The 15,931-nt window shown below is 44.0% G+C and overlaps 1 protein-coding gene across 1 annotated transcript in view; it reads left to right on the top strand.

Annotated features, from left to right (window-relative positions):
• Positions 1–15,931, top strand: part of LOC142310806 (alpha-2-macroglobulin-like) — a 160,777-nt gene that overhangs the window by 40,898 nt on the left and 103,948 nt on the right. Inside the window, exons 10-16 of the mRNA XM_075348518.1 lie at positions 1,550–1,659; positions 1,735–1,893; positions 2,051–2,266; positions 3,747–3,813; positions 6,416–6,561; positions 13,432–13,581; positions 14,696–14,884. Of these exons, the coding sequence (XP_075204633.1) occupies positions 1,550–1,659; positions 1,735–1,893; positions 2,051–2,266; positions 3,747–3,813; positions 6,416–6,561; positions 13,432–13,581; positions 14,696–14,884 (1,037 nt within the window). The remainder of the gene's footprint in view (positions 1–1,549; positions 1,660–1,734; positions 1,894–2,050; positions 2,267–3,746; positions 3,814–6,415; positions 6,562–13,431; positions 13,582–14,695; positions 14,885–15,931) is intronic.

Raw genomic sequence — 15,931 nt, 5'->3', positions numbered from 1 at the left:
GCCTTCAGCTATAGTGAGGAATATGGGATATAGTTTGGGCCTTGAAGCCTTCAGCTATACTGAGGAATATGGGATATAGTTTGGGCCTTGAAGCCTTCAGCTATACTGAGGAATATGGGATATAGTTTGGACCTTGAAGCCTTCAGCTATACTGAGGAATATGGGATATAGTTTGGACCTTGAAGCCTTCAGCTATAGTGAGGAATATGGGATATAGTTTGGGCCTTGAAGCCTTCAGCTATACTGAGGAATATGGGATATAGTTTGGGCCTTGAATCCTTCAGATATACTGAGGAATATGGGATCCAGCTATGCTAAGAAAAAGCAAGGGGAAACAGAAAGTTGCAGAATGGTAAGAAGGGGTATTCCTCTGTTGGGAAGATATCCAGTTTCCCAGGGATGAATCTCCGAGGGAGTCCAATCTACCTGAGTTTCAGCTTGAATAAAATTACAGGGGTCTCAGCTGAGTAAGATCATGAGAGGATGACTCACAAGACTAACATGTTAATAACTATGCCACAATTTAAACTTTTCTGCTTAAAGTGAACCTGTCAGATGCAATATGCACCCAGAACCACAAGCAGTTCTGGGTGTATATGTGTAATCCCTGTATCTAGTAGCATAGATAAAGGGATCTTTAGAAAAAGTATTTCCATAGATCCTTTATGATATGTTAATGAGCGCAGAGACTAGTCGCAAGGTCGTTACTTCCCTCGACTAGTTGCCCTCTTAGCATGTTAGCACACCTCTGTGGGCATGCAAACATGTTATTCAATGCTATTCATGCTATTCAATGCTGAGTTTCATCGGTATGAATGCACATACCTGTGTCTATTATCACCGCCTCAGGCGCCAGGTTTAGGGTCAGTGCGCATGATCAGAAGTCCTGACACTTCTGGTCATGTGCACTAGATCTTTCTGAAGCCGGGACGCGTACAAGTGCAGGGACTTCTGATCATGCGCACTGACCCTTATCCCGGCGTCTGAAGAGGTGATAACAGACACAGGTACGCGTGTCACCACTGATGACGCTGGGCAATGAGCATTGAATAGCATGTTACCACGCCCCTGTGGGTCTGCTAACATGTTAAGAGGGCGGACTAGTCATGGTAACTAATGCCCTTGCAACTAGTCCCTGGCCTCATTAGCATATCATAAAGAATCTTTAAAAATACTCCTTCTAAAGATCTTTTTATCTATGTTACTAGATACAGGAACACGTAGCCAGGAATTAGCAATATGCACCCAGAACTGCTCGTGGTTCTGGGTGCATATTGCACTTGTCAAGGTTCCCTTAAAAATCCGGATACCCCAGAATAATAAGTTATACATGGCAGATGCCAGAAAGGATCAGCAGAACTGGAGACCTTTCTTTGTAGTTCTCCTGATGCTTTCTGTCTATGATAATTATGTTTCAAAAGAAATATGACAAAATGGATGGATTTTACAATATATATATATATATATATATATATATATATATATATATATATATATATACCATAAGATGTTCTTTTTCTTTTTTACCAAATGTTCCCTCTTTACGTAGGAGTGGAACAATCATCAACCGGTCAAACCAAAGTAAATGACGTCATCAAAACAGTGTCTTTTATTAATGCTGTCAGTAACTACAAGCGTGGAATACCGTATAGTGGTTTGGTGAGTCACTAGGTCCTAATTTAGTAAGTTTTTAAACTCAACTCAGGTTATTCATATTATAATATCTTCTTCCAGATTAAAGTGGAGGATGCTGGAGGTGTTCCTCAACCAAATCTTGAAGTTTTTCTGAGGCATAAATATGATTCCAAGGGCCAGACCTTAGTGACCGATAAGAATGGCAAAGCTTTCTTTGTTTTGGACACAGCCAACTGGGAACACACCGTAGACCTGACGGTATGAGTATGCATGTTCATCAGTTGTAGGTGTGATTGGTGAAACGTCTTCATAATTAGCTTCAGTCGATTCAGTTGACGCACTAAATATTGACAAAAGAAATTAGATTATACATTCTTTCAGTTGAAAACAATAACATGTTTTTGTTTTCCTAAAGGCTAAAATAGAAGTAAAGACGGAATATTTTCGTCGCACAAATTTTCATGAAGCCTCACATCTTATTGTCCCCTTTTACTCTCGGAGCAAGAGCTCCTTGAAACTCAGTTCACTGGATCATGTTCTCCCATGTGAGGGCCATCAAGATATCCATGTGGAATACATCATTAGTCACTCAGAGCTGAATGAGGTCAAAAAGTTATCCCTGCATTACCTGGTGAGTTATGTGAAATGTACGGTTCTAATACATATTTTAATCAGGGCATCAGAATGACTTTTCTAGTGCCTTTATCATCAAATGATCAACAAATATAGGAATAGTAATGAATGCTTTGGACATGATTGTATTTAAAGTCCTTATCAATGACAGTAGACACATTTATTCCATCTTGTCTTCTGTAATAAAATATGCAGGACAGAGCCAAGGGGTCACACATGCAGCTGCTATGTGATCTATTTTGATAAAGGTTGCATCATAAGTTAATTGAAGGGACAACGAGAACCTGTGCAGAAATCTTTTATTCATAGGGAATATAATTTTAGAAAACAAGTATATCCACAGGGTATGTCATAAATGTATAATAGATGCACACTCCACCAAGTTAATTTGCATAAAATAGAGGACAGGTAGTCAGAATTCCAATTTTTCTTTGGAGAGTACAAACACTCCCAAATCCACATCTCCACCTCTAGTAGGGAACCCTATTCTGTCCCTCACGCTGGGGAACCCAAGTGCTGATACAGTAGGGGAGAGGTTGTGTGACCTCAGGATTTTACCATATCAGAAGTGTTGATATATATTAGGATTTTTACGGCTGCAGACAGTTGCTCTTTCCTATCCTTTCCTATAAAGATAGTTTGGGCCTCACCTTTGCTGAATCTGTCTTTTCTAGCTTTTGTATTGTGCTTTTCTATATCACCGTAGTCTTTACATGTGGAGGGCTATCTATCTATCTTTGGGGACTGCTTTGAGGCAGATTAGCTTTCATATATCTCTATCTGTGAGATTATTTAGTTCTCCAGCTTTTTCGAGGCGTCTAGGTCATCATAGGCACGCCCCACGGCTACTTCTAGTTGTGTGTCAGGATTAGGTCTGCAGTCCGTTAAGGTTCTAGCCACTCTGTTACCTTTGGGATTCTGCATTTTTTTATCCTCCTCGGTCCCTGAATCATAACACATATCAGTAACATATTTCTTTTAACGTTTATTTTTCATAGAACCATTACATAATGTCAATTTATCTATTTAATAAATCAATCTGAAAACTTGTGCGTAGTTATTTAAACTAATAGAATTGTGTCTGATAAGTCCATTTCAGTAAAAGCTTTTCAGAAGCTCCTTGAAGAGACCATGTAATACTACTATATAGTGTCCACATAATACCACACATGAAATAAGTATACTCAAATAATGCTACTATACAGCGCTAAGTAATTCTTAATGGTGTTGGATTACTCCAAAGCTTTCCTTATAAATGATTCAATTGGGAAATTGCACTGGTAAACCCAAACCCCAAAAAGATTGGAAAAAATGCAACAAAATCAGCAAATGGAAAAGTAGTGGTGATAGAGTGCAAACTAGCCAAAAGGACAAGTGCAAGCAGACATTCATATGTTGTTACCCACTTCCAAATTATCGTCTTCTTTATTATACTTATCATCACCATTATCATCATCATTTAATTTATTTTTTTACAGTTGGTCTCCAAATTTTCGATTAAAGATTCAGGAACCATGGAAATTAAAACTGAAAATATTAATAAAGGTAAGACATTCACCTAAAAACATACGGTATCTGTTGCTTTTAAAAAGTCTGCAGGTTTTTCTTCTCTATATATTTTTGTTCATTTTTTATGGAAAAAAAAATCTAGAAATACAATTAGATCTACGGTAAGTCATAATATACTGAGATAATCACAAGATATTACAAATGTGCATAACCACCCAAAAAGGATCCAGATATCAAAATGCAAATCATGTACATTATTACATAGTAAAGATAGTATAATTACATTGAAAATCCATGACAAATTGGATAAGTAATCCTGATACAAAGGAACTGTAACATCAACAAAACATATGTATTAAACTCCGTTTATGTCACAAGGAGATTTCTGCAGGCATCCCCAACTGTCAAGCCGACTTCAGGATCTGTGGAAACTGCAGATGCTGGCACTCTGACTGCTAACATCCCTGATGTCTACTCAGGCAGACTCTTTTGTCAACTCACAGACATCTTTGTTGGGCTGCTTGGTAATCTCCCTTGATCACATGCTGTGGGGGAGCCACTTACATTTGTTCCCCTCCTATGTATGCTGGCTGGACTATTCCATTAATGCCAGCTATAGCTTACCTATACTGGTCTGGTGAGGTGTTGTGAACCAGACTTAAGGCCCTGTCACACACACACACAGATAAATCTTTGGCAGATCTGTGGTTGCAGTGAAATCATGGACATATTGTTCCATTTGTACACAGCCACAAACCTGGCACTGATTGTCCACAGATTTATCTGTGTGTGTGACAGGGCCTTTACTGGTGGTTGTTGTGCAATATTGCTGTGTGCAGTTGTGGTGTTAACGCTTGTTGCCTTTTTGTTGATGCCTTCCTGCTTTTGCTTTTTTCCTTAAGCGGGCTTTACACGCTGCGACATCGTTAGCGATGTCGGGAACGATAGCACCCGCCCACGTCGGTGGCGCGTCATGGGGTGATCGCTGCGATAGCGAACAATATCGCTACAGCATCATCACACGCAATTACCTCTTCACCGACGTCGCTGTGGCCGCCAAACAATCTATCCTTTAAGGGGGAGGTTCGTTCGGCGTCATAGCGGCGTCACTAAGCGGCCGCCCAATAGAAGCGTAGGGGCAGAGATGAGCGGCCGGAACATCACGCCCACCTCCTTCCTTCCTCATTGCCGGCGGCCACAGGTACGATGTTGTTCCTCGTTCCTACGGTGTCACACATAGCGATGTGTGCTGCCGCAGGAACGACGAACAACCTGCGTCCTGCAACAGGAACGATATTTGGGATTAGAACGACAAGTCAACGATCAACGATTAGGTGAGTAATTTTGATCGTTAGCGGTCGTTTCGTGCATTTCACATGCAACGACGTCGCTAACAAGGCCGGATGTGCGTCACGAATTCCGTGACCCCAACGACATCTCGATAGCTATGTCATTTCGTGTAAAGCCCCCTTAAGTCTTTTACTGTTTTTTCCTGTGAGTTTGCCATGTCTCTGAGTTTTGGTTTTCCTCTATCTGTCTTAATCTGTGTTGCCATCACACTCCTGCCCCTTCCTTTCCTGGAAGGGGCAGGTAACAGATTAAATCTGGTCAAGAGAATAGCCAGGCTTAAGACTCAGGCACCTCCACCATTAGGGGTAACCCTTAGGTTAGGGATAGCCTATCTTCCCCTAGCATGAGGGACAGCATAGGAGAACCTGTCCGTTATTATCCTGCAGTGACATTGTGATAGTTTATACAGAATTCTTTTTTTTTTTTTTTTTTTTTACCCTTACAAACATATGAAATATTGTAATTTTTACACTGGCCACTACGGCATTCTCAATAGATAAGCATACTGTTTTTAGTCATACAGCTAAAAAACAAAATTGGTTTTCAACCAGTTTCATCAGGTCCAGTGGCAGATTCTCTTTAAAGGGGTTGTCTTGTCTAAAATGATGTCTGCAGTCAATCTATGTGTCATTTTATGTGACTTTAGACTTGTGAATCCTCACATTGTGCCACTGTGCGCTATGGGGATTCTCAGGTGTCACAGCCGGGAATGGCAGTCACGTGGCTACAATTATACGATATGGATAGTCCCGTCCAGAAGGTGACTAGACTATTTCCAGCCTCCTGCAATACAATACACTTGCATTGAGTGGGTCAAAAACAGTGTAGTTAGATTCTGGTAGGGAGTCTGCATATCGTATACTTGTAGCTACACCATCATCGCTTCTGGCTGTGACATCGGAGAATCCTCACAGTGCATAGTGCGCACAATGTGAGTATTCACAAGTCTGCAGTCACATAACCTGACACAGAGTGACTGCAGACTTGTCGTTTTAGACTTAACAACCCCATTAAAGACATGTCGTTCAAGCCTTAAACCTTTTTTTCCCGTTTATATATTTTAACTTTCCAAAAGACATAACTTTTTTATTTTTTCTTCAACGTAACCATTTTATTTATTGCTCTTTTGTGGAATAAACTGTCATTTTAGTGCCACTATTTAGGGGATAATTTTAGCTAATTTTGCTCTGTTCACTATACATAAATATCAGTAGCGCAACTCATAAGTTCCGGAGATCAATAAGTAGCATGGCTGTTATTTATGTTGTTTATCATATTTTATTAATAGATATCCAAGGAAAAGTCACTTTGAACCTCCCTATAAGTGCAGGCAATTCTAAGATTGTCTATGTTCTTGTTTACATTTTGTTGCCTAATGGAGAAATGTTGGCTGATGCTTCAAAATTCAACGTACTTAAATGTTTCAAGAATAAAGTAAGTTTTGGGGGGGTTTGTTTCATTTCTCCATACACAATGTGGTGAATAACTGCTATTCTGAATGATTTCTGACTATAGATGGTTTACACCAAGGTTAAAAGGCATCTGTCAGATGGTTTTTGCTACCTCATCTGAGAGCAGAATGACGTAGACAAAGAGATCCAGAATCCAACGGTGTACCACTTAGATTACTGGGTGCAGCTGTTCAAACACAATCAGAGTTTTTAAATTTAGCAATGCAGCAAATCTGAAAAAGCTAACCCCGCCCACGCCAAGCTCTGTATACAAAGTCTATAGACAGTGAAGAGCTGCTAATCACAGAGGGTTCATGCTGGACATGGGCTCACATGCTGCTGCACATGAGCAATGATAAGTTCCTGGAGTTAAAACAAATATTACAAGTACACAACAACTCGAACCTTGACAAGAAAGGCATCACTGAAATCTGTTTTGACCCTTACAGCATGCTGTCTTCAGATTACATAGTAAAAACCTGCAGTGTTGAGTCTTTTATTATTGCACATATCTATTAATAAGATAAATATTGAATACATAGTGTTGCTTCTATTTCTGTATATATTTGCTATATTGTATAGTGCAGTCTATGGATGATGTGTATAAGTTACAGATTGACTTTGACAAACTGAGTGTTTGGGGATCTACATGGCAGATGAAGTTTACTGTAGAGAAATGTACAAGCTGCAGCCCCCAGATGTCTGCTTTACCTCGGCAGGTTATCAAAAATAGAGGGGATCCCACATCATTTCTTTAATTATTTATTTATATATAAATAATTAAAAAACAAAACAAAACATGACACGGGGTCCCCCTATTTTTCATAACCAGCCAAGGTAAAGCAGATAGCTAAAGGCTGGTATTATCAGGCTGGGAAGCACCATTATTATTTGGCCATTGCCAGCCTAAAAATAGCAGCCCGCCGCCAACTCTGAAGTGTTGTATCCAATAGATACACGAACTTTGCTCTTTGCCCGGCCCTTCCTAATTGCTCTGGTGTGGTGGGAATCGGGGTAATATTTTTGGGGTTGATGTCAGTTGTGAATTGACAGCTAGCATCAAGCCCAGGGGTTAGTAATGGAGAGGTGTGTATCAGACACTCTTATTATTAACTCGGTAAGTGTAAAGTAAAAAAAACACTCCTACGATGGACAAAAATAGTTGATTTAAAAAAAAAACACCCCAACTCCCTCATTCACCAATTTATTAGTTAAAAAGAAATCCTTGAAATTACGACGTAATTAAATAATGTAATGTCCCATGATGTCCATCAAAATCTATGGAGCCTTGGTTTGACAACAAGGTACCGTAAGACACTCATGGTCAGTGGCAGGCATGGAATTTCTCACGCTCGTGGTTATCAGAAAAGGAGGGGAGCCAAGTCAATTGTTTTTTTATTTTTTATTTATTTTGTTTCAAGCAGCGGTCCAGGCATCTTCCCCATGCCGAACAATGTGTTGGATGGCTGTGCTGCCATCCAGCATCTGAACTCCGAACTCGGATACAGACTTCCATGAAAAGTCTGTGCTTGAGTTCAAGCCCCCTAGGTATCCAGTATGAATCCATAACTTTACAGTTGGAGTTCGCTGGGGTCACAGGTCATTGCACCCACACACTCTACACCCCAGTTAGGCACATCAAAGCTAACCAAAATCCTTGTTACCTTCCTCCAGAGGCTGATGTTCACACCAGGGGGTGGGCCAGGCGGTAGGCTCCGCCCACCGAGGAGGACACAGCTCTGGAGGCGGGAAAACCCAGCAGTTTAGTTTAGGAGGTAAAAGTGAAAGGAAGTGAAGTGGAAGTGGTAAAGGAGGAGTAGGAGAAGTGGAAGAAAGGTGGAAGGTGACAGAAAGAAAGCTGAAGAGAGAGTCCAGCTGTGTGCAGGACAGGGTCAGCAAGGTCAGCAACGACGGTGACTGTCTGGAGGGGGACCGTTTGGAAGTTCCTGGAAGGACCGCGGACGGGTAGTGGCCCGGCGGTCTGGAGCAGTGTACCAAAGGACAGTCAGCACCAGGGTAGGGGCCTCTCGGACCCCGGCAAGGCTAGGAGTCGCCATAATTTGCCAAATCCGTCAGTGAAGGGGACGCAGATCCCCCAACAACCAAGTCCCGATTGAAGGCAACAGCCCAACCATTGTAGTAGAAACACCGCCACCGCCAGGGCACCAGTTTCTCAGGTCCAGCGCCTGCGGGCAAAGAGTAGAGCTCCTCCGGTCCAGCTTGAAGCCGGGGAGCGGGTTACCGGTGGGAACCCATCGCTACCAACACAGAAACAAAGGTGCAAGGAAAAGGGACATCACCGTCACCTACTGGAAGAGCAAGTGCAGCCGTCCGTGGGAACCGTCTTTCCAGCCGTGTGGTTTACCGTAAAACTGTGTCAACGTCTCAGGCTGAGTGAGTACCACAGTGCCGCAAGGCACAGCGCTGCCCCTGCGTCCCTGCGCCCACCAGGCCCTGCATCTCCCATCTCATCACCGGGCCCCGGGATCACCAACCCCTACCCACGGAGGGGCAACACAACAACTAGCTGCTCCCCCACCATCACTCCCGGGATCCCCACACCGAGCAGCGGTGGTGAAATCACCACAACCGTGGGTGGCGTCACGGACAATAAACAATCCCCACACCCAACAACCCCCCTTTCACTCACGGGCGAGGAGTGCCGCTCGAGAACCCCCGGGATCCGGCCTACAGCTCGAGCCACCACTGAGCGGCAGCCGCCGGACCCGAGCAGAAGGGGTGAGCGTAGTGTGCTGACACCCTCCTCCCCGCCCGCGACACATTGACATCGCTAACGGAATTCGTGACGCACATCCAGCCTCGTTAGCGACGTTGTTGCGTGTGACACGTACGATCGACCGCTAACGATGTAAAATACTCACCAAATCGTTGATTGTTGACACGTCGTCCATTTCTCAAATGTCGTTGCTGCTTTTGGACACAGGTTGTTCGTTGTTCCTGAGGCAGCGCACATCGCTACGTGTGACACCCCAGGACAAACAGCACCGTAGCTGTGTCCTCTGGCAACAAGGTGGGCGTGTCGTTCATGCGGCTGCTCTCCGCCCCCCCGCTGCTATTGAACGCCAGCCGTGTGACGTCGCTGTGACGCCACACGAAGCACCCCCTTAGAAAAGAGGCAGTTTGCCGGCCGCAGCGACATCGCTAGGCAGGTAAGTATGTGTGATGGGGACTAGCGATATTGTGCGCCATGGGCAGCGATTTGTTCGTGATGCACAAAAGACGGGGGCAGGTGCGATCGGCAGGAACATCGATGTGGAAAGTGGCCTTTAGTGTTAACACACAAAAAATGACAGCATCTAAGGGGCCCTTTGCACACTACGACATCGCAGGTGCGATGTCGGTGGGGTCAAATTGAAAGTGACGCACATCCGGCGTCGCTGTCAACATCGTAGTGTGTAAATCCTTTATGATACGATTAACGAGCGCAAAAGCGTCGTAATCGTATCATTGGTGTAGCGTCGGTCATTTCCATTAATTGGGAAATACCGATGTTACGATGTTGTTCCTCATTCCTGCGGCAGCATACATCGCTGTTTGTGAAGCCGCAGGAGCGAGGAACAGCTCCTACCTGCGTCCCGGCCGGCTATGTGGAAGGAAGGAGGGCGGGATGTTTACGTATGTGAAGCTGCTGTAGCGATAATGTTCGCTACGGCAGCTTTCACAATGATATTGCAGCTGCGTCGGGGGTGGGGACTTTCGCGCACGGCATCGCAGCATCGGCTTGCGATGTCATAGTGTGCAAAGGGCCCCCAATTTGGAAATGACCGATGTTAGATGTTGTTCCTCGTCCCCGCCCCCGTCGCAGGTGCGATATCTTGTGATAGCTGCCGTAGCGAACATTATCGCTACGGCAGCTTCACATGCACTCACCTGCCCTGCGACGTCGCTCTGGCCGGCGAATCGCCTCCTTCTTAAGGGGGCGGGTCGTGCGGCGTCACAACGATGTCACACGGCAGGCTGCCAATAGAAGCGGAGGGGCGGAGATGAGCGGGACGTAAACATCCCGCCCCCCTCCTTCCTTCCGCAGAGCCGGCGTGAGACGCGGTAACGCAGGTAGGAGATGTTCCTCGTTCCTGCGGCTTCTCACACAGCGATGTGTGCTGCCGCAGGAACGAGGAACAACATCGTACCTGTCGCTGCTGCCAAATAATGGAAATGTCGGACCCTACACCATTGATACGATAACGACGCTTTTGCACTCGTTAATCGTATCAAAAAGGATTTACACACTACGATATCGACTGCGACGCCGGATGTGCGTCATTTTCGATTTGACCCGACCGATATCGCACCTGCGATGTCGTAGTGTGCAAAGCCCGCCTATGAGGGCTCTTCAAGAAAAACTCCACCGGCCTTTTCTTGAAGCATGATATTCAGGAAAATTGCTGCAGGTATGACAGCATCTAAGATGCCGTGTCTGTACACCTTTATAGACATTTTTCCTCTATAGTGAACAAGGTCAGTCATTTAGTAGTGCCTACCTAACCATTTCACTTTGCAGTAGATATCAGGAAGATAGCGCACCAGGACATGAACGCTAAGGAACATCTTTCAACAGTGGATCAGTCACTGGACTGTCGCTCGTGGTTTAATGTTATTAACAACAAACCATGAAAAAATTCCCTATTAAAAATATATCTTTATTCGGTCAACTCACTAAAAACTGTCAATACAGTAACATAGAATAGCCACTAAAAGGTGGATAAATGGTGAGGTAGGGACAAGTGCGCCAATTAATGATATTCCGGGGTGATATATATAATTAGGCAGGGGTAGGCTAATACTCTCCCTCTCAGCCTTCCCCCTACCTACCAGCGGAGTGTTAACACCCTAATACTTGGTGCCCCCTCTCCTCGGCGGCTGTCCCTCACTGACCCTAAAATCCACAATAAACTACCACCATCACCACAATTCGTGTTAGTGCAGTGTGCAAGTCATATATACGTCATAATACTGCATTCTGAGGTCAATGAATATCTTTCAACAATACCATCCATACCACTGGAAAAATTCATCCACATAATATATATATGACTCTTATTAAGAGAAAGAAAATGTTTCCAATACCAGTGAGTTATACAGTGCCTACAAGTAGTATTCAACCCCCTGCAGATTTAGCAGGTTTACACATTCGGAATTAACTTGGCATTGTGACATTTGGACTGTAGATCAGCCTGGAAGTGTGAAATGCACTGCAGCAAAAAAGAATGTTATTTCTTCTTTTATTTTTTTTTTAAATTGTGAAAAGTTTTTTCAGAGGGTCATTTATTATTCAACCCCTCAAACCACAAGAATTCTGTTTGGTTCCCCTAAAGTATTAAGAAGTATTTCAGGCACAAATAACAATGAGCTTCACATGTTTGGATTAATTATCTATTTTTCCAGCCTTTTCTGACTAATTAAGACCCTCCCTAAACTTGTGAACAGCACTCATAGTTGGTCAACATGGGAAAGACAAAGGAGCATTCCAAGGCCATCAGAGACAAGATCGTGGAGGGTCACAAGGCTGGCAAGGGGTACAAAACCCTTTCCAAGGAGTTGGGCCTACCTGTCTCCACTGTTGGGAGCATCATCCGGAAGTGGAAGGCTTATGGAACTACTGTTAGCCTTCCACGGCCTGGACAGCCTTTGAAAGTTTCCTCCCGTGCCGAGGCCAGGCTTGTCCGAAGAGTCAAGGCTAACCCAAGGACAACAAGGAAGGAGCTCCGGGAAGATCTCATGGCAGTGGGGACATTGGTTTCAGTCAATACCATAAGTAACGTACTCCACCGCAATGGTCTCCGTTCCAGACGAGCCCGTAAGGTACCTTTACTTTCAAAGCGTCATGTCAAGGCTCGTCTACAGTTTGCTCATGATCACTTGGAGGCCTCTGAGACAGACTGGTTCAAGGTTCTCTGGTCTGATGAGACCAAGATCGAGATCTTTGGTGCCAACCACACACGTGACGTTTGGAGACTGGATGGCACTGCATATGACCCCAAGAATACCATCCCTACAGTCAAGCATGGTGGTGGCAGCATCATGCTGTGGGGCTGTTTCTCAGCCAAGGGGCCTGGCCATCTGGTCCGCATCCATGGGAAGATGGATAGCACGGCCTACCTGGAGATTTTAGCCAAGAACCTCCGCTCCTCCATCAAGGATCCTAAGATGGGTCGTCATTTCATCTTCCAACAAGACAACGACCCAAAGCACACAGCCAAGAAAACCAAGGCCTGGTTCAAGAGGGAAAAAACAAGGTGTTGCAGTGGCCTAATCAGTCTCCTGACCTTAACCCAATTGAAAACTTGTGGAAGGAGCTCAAGATTAAAGTCCACATGAGACACCCAAAGAACCTAGATAACTTGGAGAAGATCTGCATGGAGGAGTGGGCCAAGATAACTCCAGAGACCTGTGCCGGCCTGATCAGGTCTTATAAAAGACGATTATTAGCTGTAATTGCAAACAAGGGTTAGTCCACAAAATATTCAACCTAGGGGTTGAATAATAATTGACCCACACTTTTATGTTGAAAATTTATTAAAATTTAACTGAGCAACATAACTTGTTGGTTTGTAAGATTTATGCATCTGTTAATAAACCCTGCTCTTGTTTGAAGTTTGCAGGCTCTAACTTATTTGCATCTTATCAAACCTGCTAAATCTGCAGGGGGTTGAATACTACTTGTAGGCACTGTACATCCCATTGATGATACTACATGCCTTTGTGGTATATTTTTTGATATGGCTGGCTTCCTGTCAGGACCTTTGAATACATCTAGCTGGAACCTTTGTGGTATATTTTTTACGGTTTAAGTTATTAGCAATTTTCTTATTTAGTTGTTGCTTGTTTCCAGGTGTCAACTGAGTTTTCCCCAGATGAAGTTCTTCCGGGATCAGACGTGTCCCTCCAGGTTCAGGCTGCTCCTGGATCTCTCTGTGGTCTGAGGGTGGTGGATCAGAGTGTGGTACTGATGAAACCAGAGAAAGAGCTGACTGCTGACAAAGTGAGTGATAATGTCGTGTATAGGACAGCAAGTGTGTATACTAAACCTTTGTTAATGGGATATGGATCTTATAATAGAAAGGGATATCCTGGATACTGTTTTCAGGGGCACACCAGTCCTCAGCCTCCTGGATTCCTGCCTCTGGGGAGCTGCTTCTGTTGCTTAATTGATAGAGAAAAATTGGCCAATGAGTGGAGAAAGTCTTTCACTGATAAAATATATTATAAAGCCTCTTATATTCGGATATACCATTGACTTATGTAACACTTAGCTGTTAGTATACCTGTAATAAAGACTAGAAAAGTCCGAATACCATACATTTTGTCACCTCATACCATAATCTCAGGAGTAAAAGACATTTGCATAACGTTGGGCTTCGAACCAGACATCTGGGTACAGGCGCTCTATTGACCTCACACCAAAACTTGACCATCGTGGTGAAGAGCAAGCTGGCAATAGAGGTCTATCCTCTTCAGCAATCGATCAGGCTTTTATCCTGGATACAACAATAGCTAGAGATTGGTAGGGAGACCACACGGGACATACGATGAAGAGGCCTTAATGAATGAGGTAACGTCACACCAGCATAATGTACGATAGCCAGACCCTTCTAGTCTTCATTCTACATGTGTTTTTTTGTGCAGATTTGGTGCAGATTGTGACACAAATCTGCATGCGTATCTTCATGCCAGCAAAGGAGAATTCTGTTTTGTATCATTGCTTATTTTTTTACGCAGAGATTTGGTGCAGAAAAGAATCTGCAGCATGCCAATTGTTGGTGCATTTTTCCTACAGTTTTTTTTATCCCATTGACTTCTTTAAAAAAACTTCATGGCCCAAAAACACATCAAAACGCGCTTATTTTCCAGTGCATTTTTCTGCCAGAAGGTGCAGAATTCATGCAGAAAATTTCTGCACCAAATCTGCTGTGTGCGCACATTGCCTGACAATTTGATATGATCATTACATTATTATATGCCCCTGACTATAAAGTATTCTACAACACGACAAGCAATTGTAATGCACAGAAACAAGTAGCCACATGTGGGTTGGTACTAGGTTTCTATTTCTGTTTATATTCAGATTCTAACATTTTCTTTACATTTTTTAAAAGGTTTTTGACCTCTTCCCCTCCAGACATTTTGGAGGGTATGACTATCGTATCCAGGAACATCAAATAGAATGTTACTACGGACTACTTCTGGACTCACCTCCATTTTTTTCTAATGACCTCAGTCAAAGGCTAAATAATCCAGATATCGAGGAAAATAGTGGCACTATGGATGTATACAGTGTATTTAAGGTAAAAGATTGTATCATGAACACAAAATTACATAATGTGTCTTTATACATATCAAAAACAACAGTGAAAAGACCAAAAATAAATTTGGAGCCGTAAGAAAATCTTGCCCCTACAGTAATGCATAGCATTAGCTATGTCAAGACTCTAAGGGGTACTTTGCACGCTGCGACATCGCTAGCCGATTGTAGTGATGCCGAGCGCGATAGTCCCCGCCCCCGTCGCAGATGCAATATCTTGTGATAGCTGCCGTAGTGAACATTATCGCTACGGCAGCTTCACACGCACTTACCTGGCCTGCGACATCGCTCTGACCGGCGACCCGTCTCCTTCCTAAGGGGGTAGGTCGTGCAGCGTCACAGCAACATCACACGGCAGGCGGCCAATAGAAGCGGAGGGGCGGAGATGAGCGGGACGTAAACATACCGCCCACCATCTTCCTTCCGCATAGCCGGTGGAGGCAGGTAAGGAGATGTTCCTCACTCCTGCGGCTTCACACAACATCGTACCTGTGTAGTGTCGGTCATTATGAAAATGACCGACACTACACAGATCACCAATTTACGACGCTTTTGCGATCGTTTATCGGTGCATCTAGGCTTTACACGTTGCGGCGTCGTTACTGGCGCCGGATGTGCGTCACTTTCGATTTGACCCCGACGACATCACAGTAGCGATGTCGCAACGTGCAAAGTACCCCTAATGGACAATGCATACTTTCTAAATCTAAAGTAAGAAAGTTTTAGTTGTGATCACAGTATTGAAAACATTAATTTTAATTGCAAACTATTGATAGAACATTTTAAAGGGGTTGTCCACTACTTTTACATTGATGGCCTATCCTTAGAATAGGTCATCAATGTCTGATTGGCCGGGGTCCTACACCCCGCACCCCCGCTGATCAGCTTCTCGCTCCCGGCAGTGGTGGCAGGCAACTGCAAATGCTCAACTCTGGTGCTGATAGTGGCCAAGGCCGAGTACTGCACATCCACCTACTGCAGATGTGCAGTACTCTGCAGCAGCCACTATCAGAAGACGGAGCAGCATTCG

The sequence above is a fragment of the Anomaloglossus baeobatrachus genome, chromosome 5 (genome assembly GCF_048569485.1).
Source record: "Anomaloglossus baeobatrachus isolate aAnoBae1 chromosome 5, aAnoBae1.hap1, whole genome shotgun sequence".
Classification (NCBI taxonomy): domain Eukaryota; kingdom Metazoa; phylum Chordata; class Amphibia; order Anura; family Aromobatidae; genus Anomaloglossus; species Anomaloglossus baeobatrachus.
The sequence above is the reverse complement of the archived record's forward strand: the minus strand, read 5'-3'. Positions and strand labels throughout refer to the sequence as shown.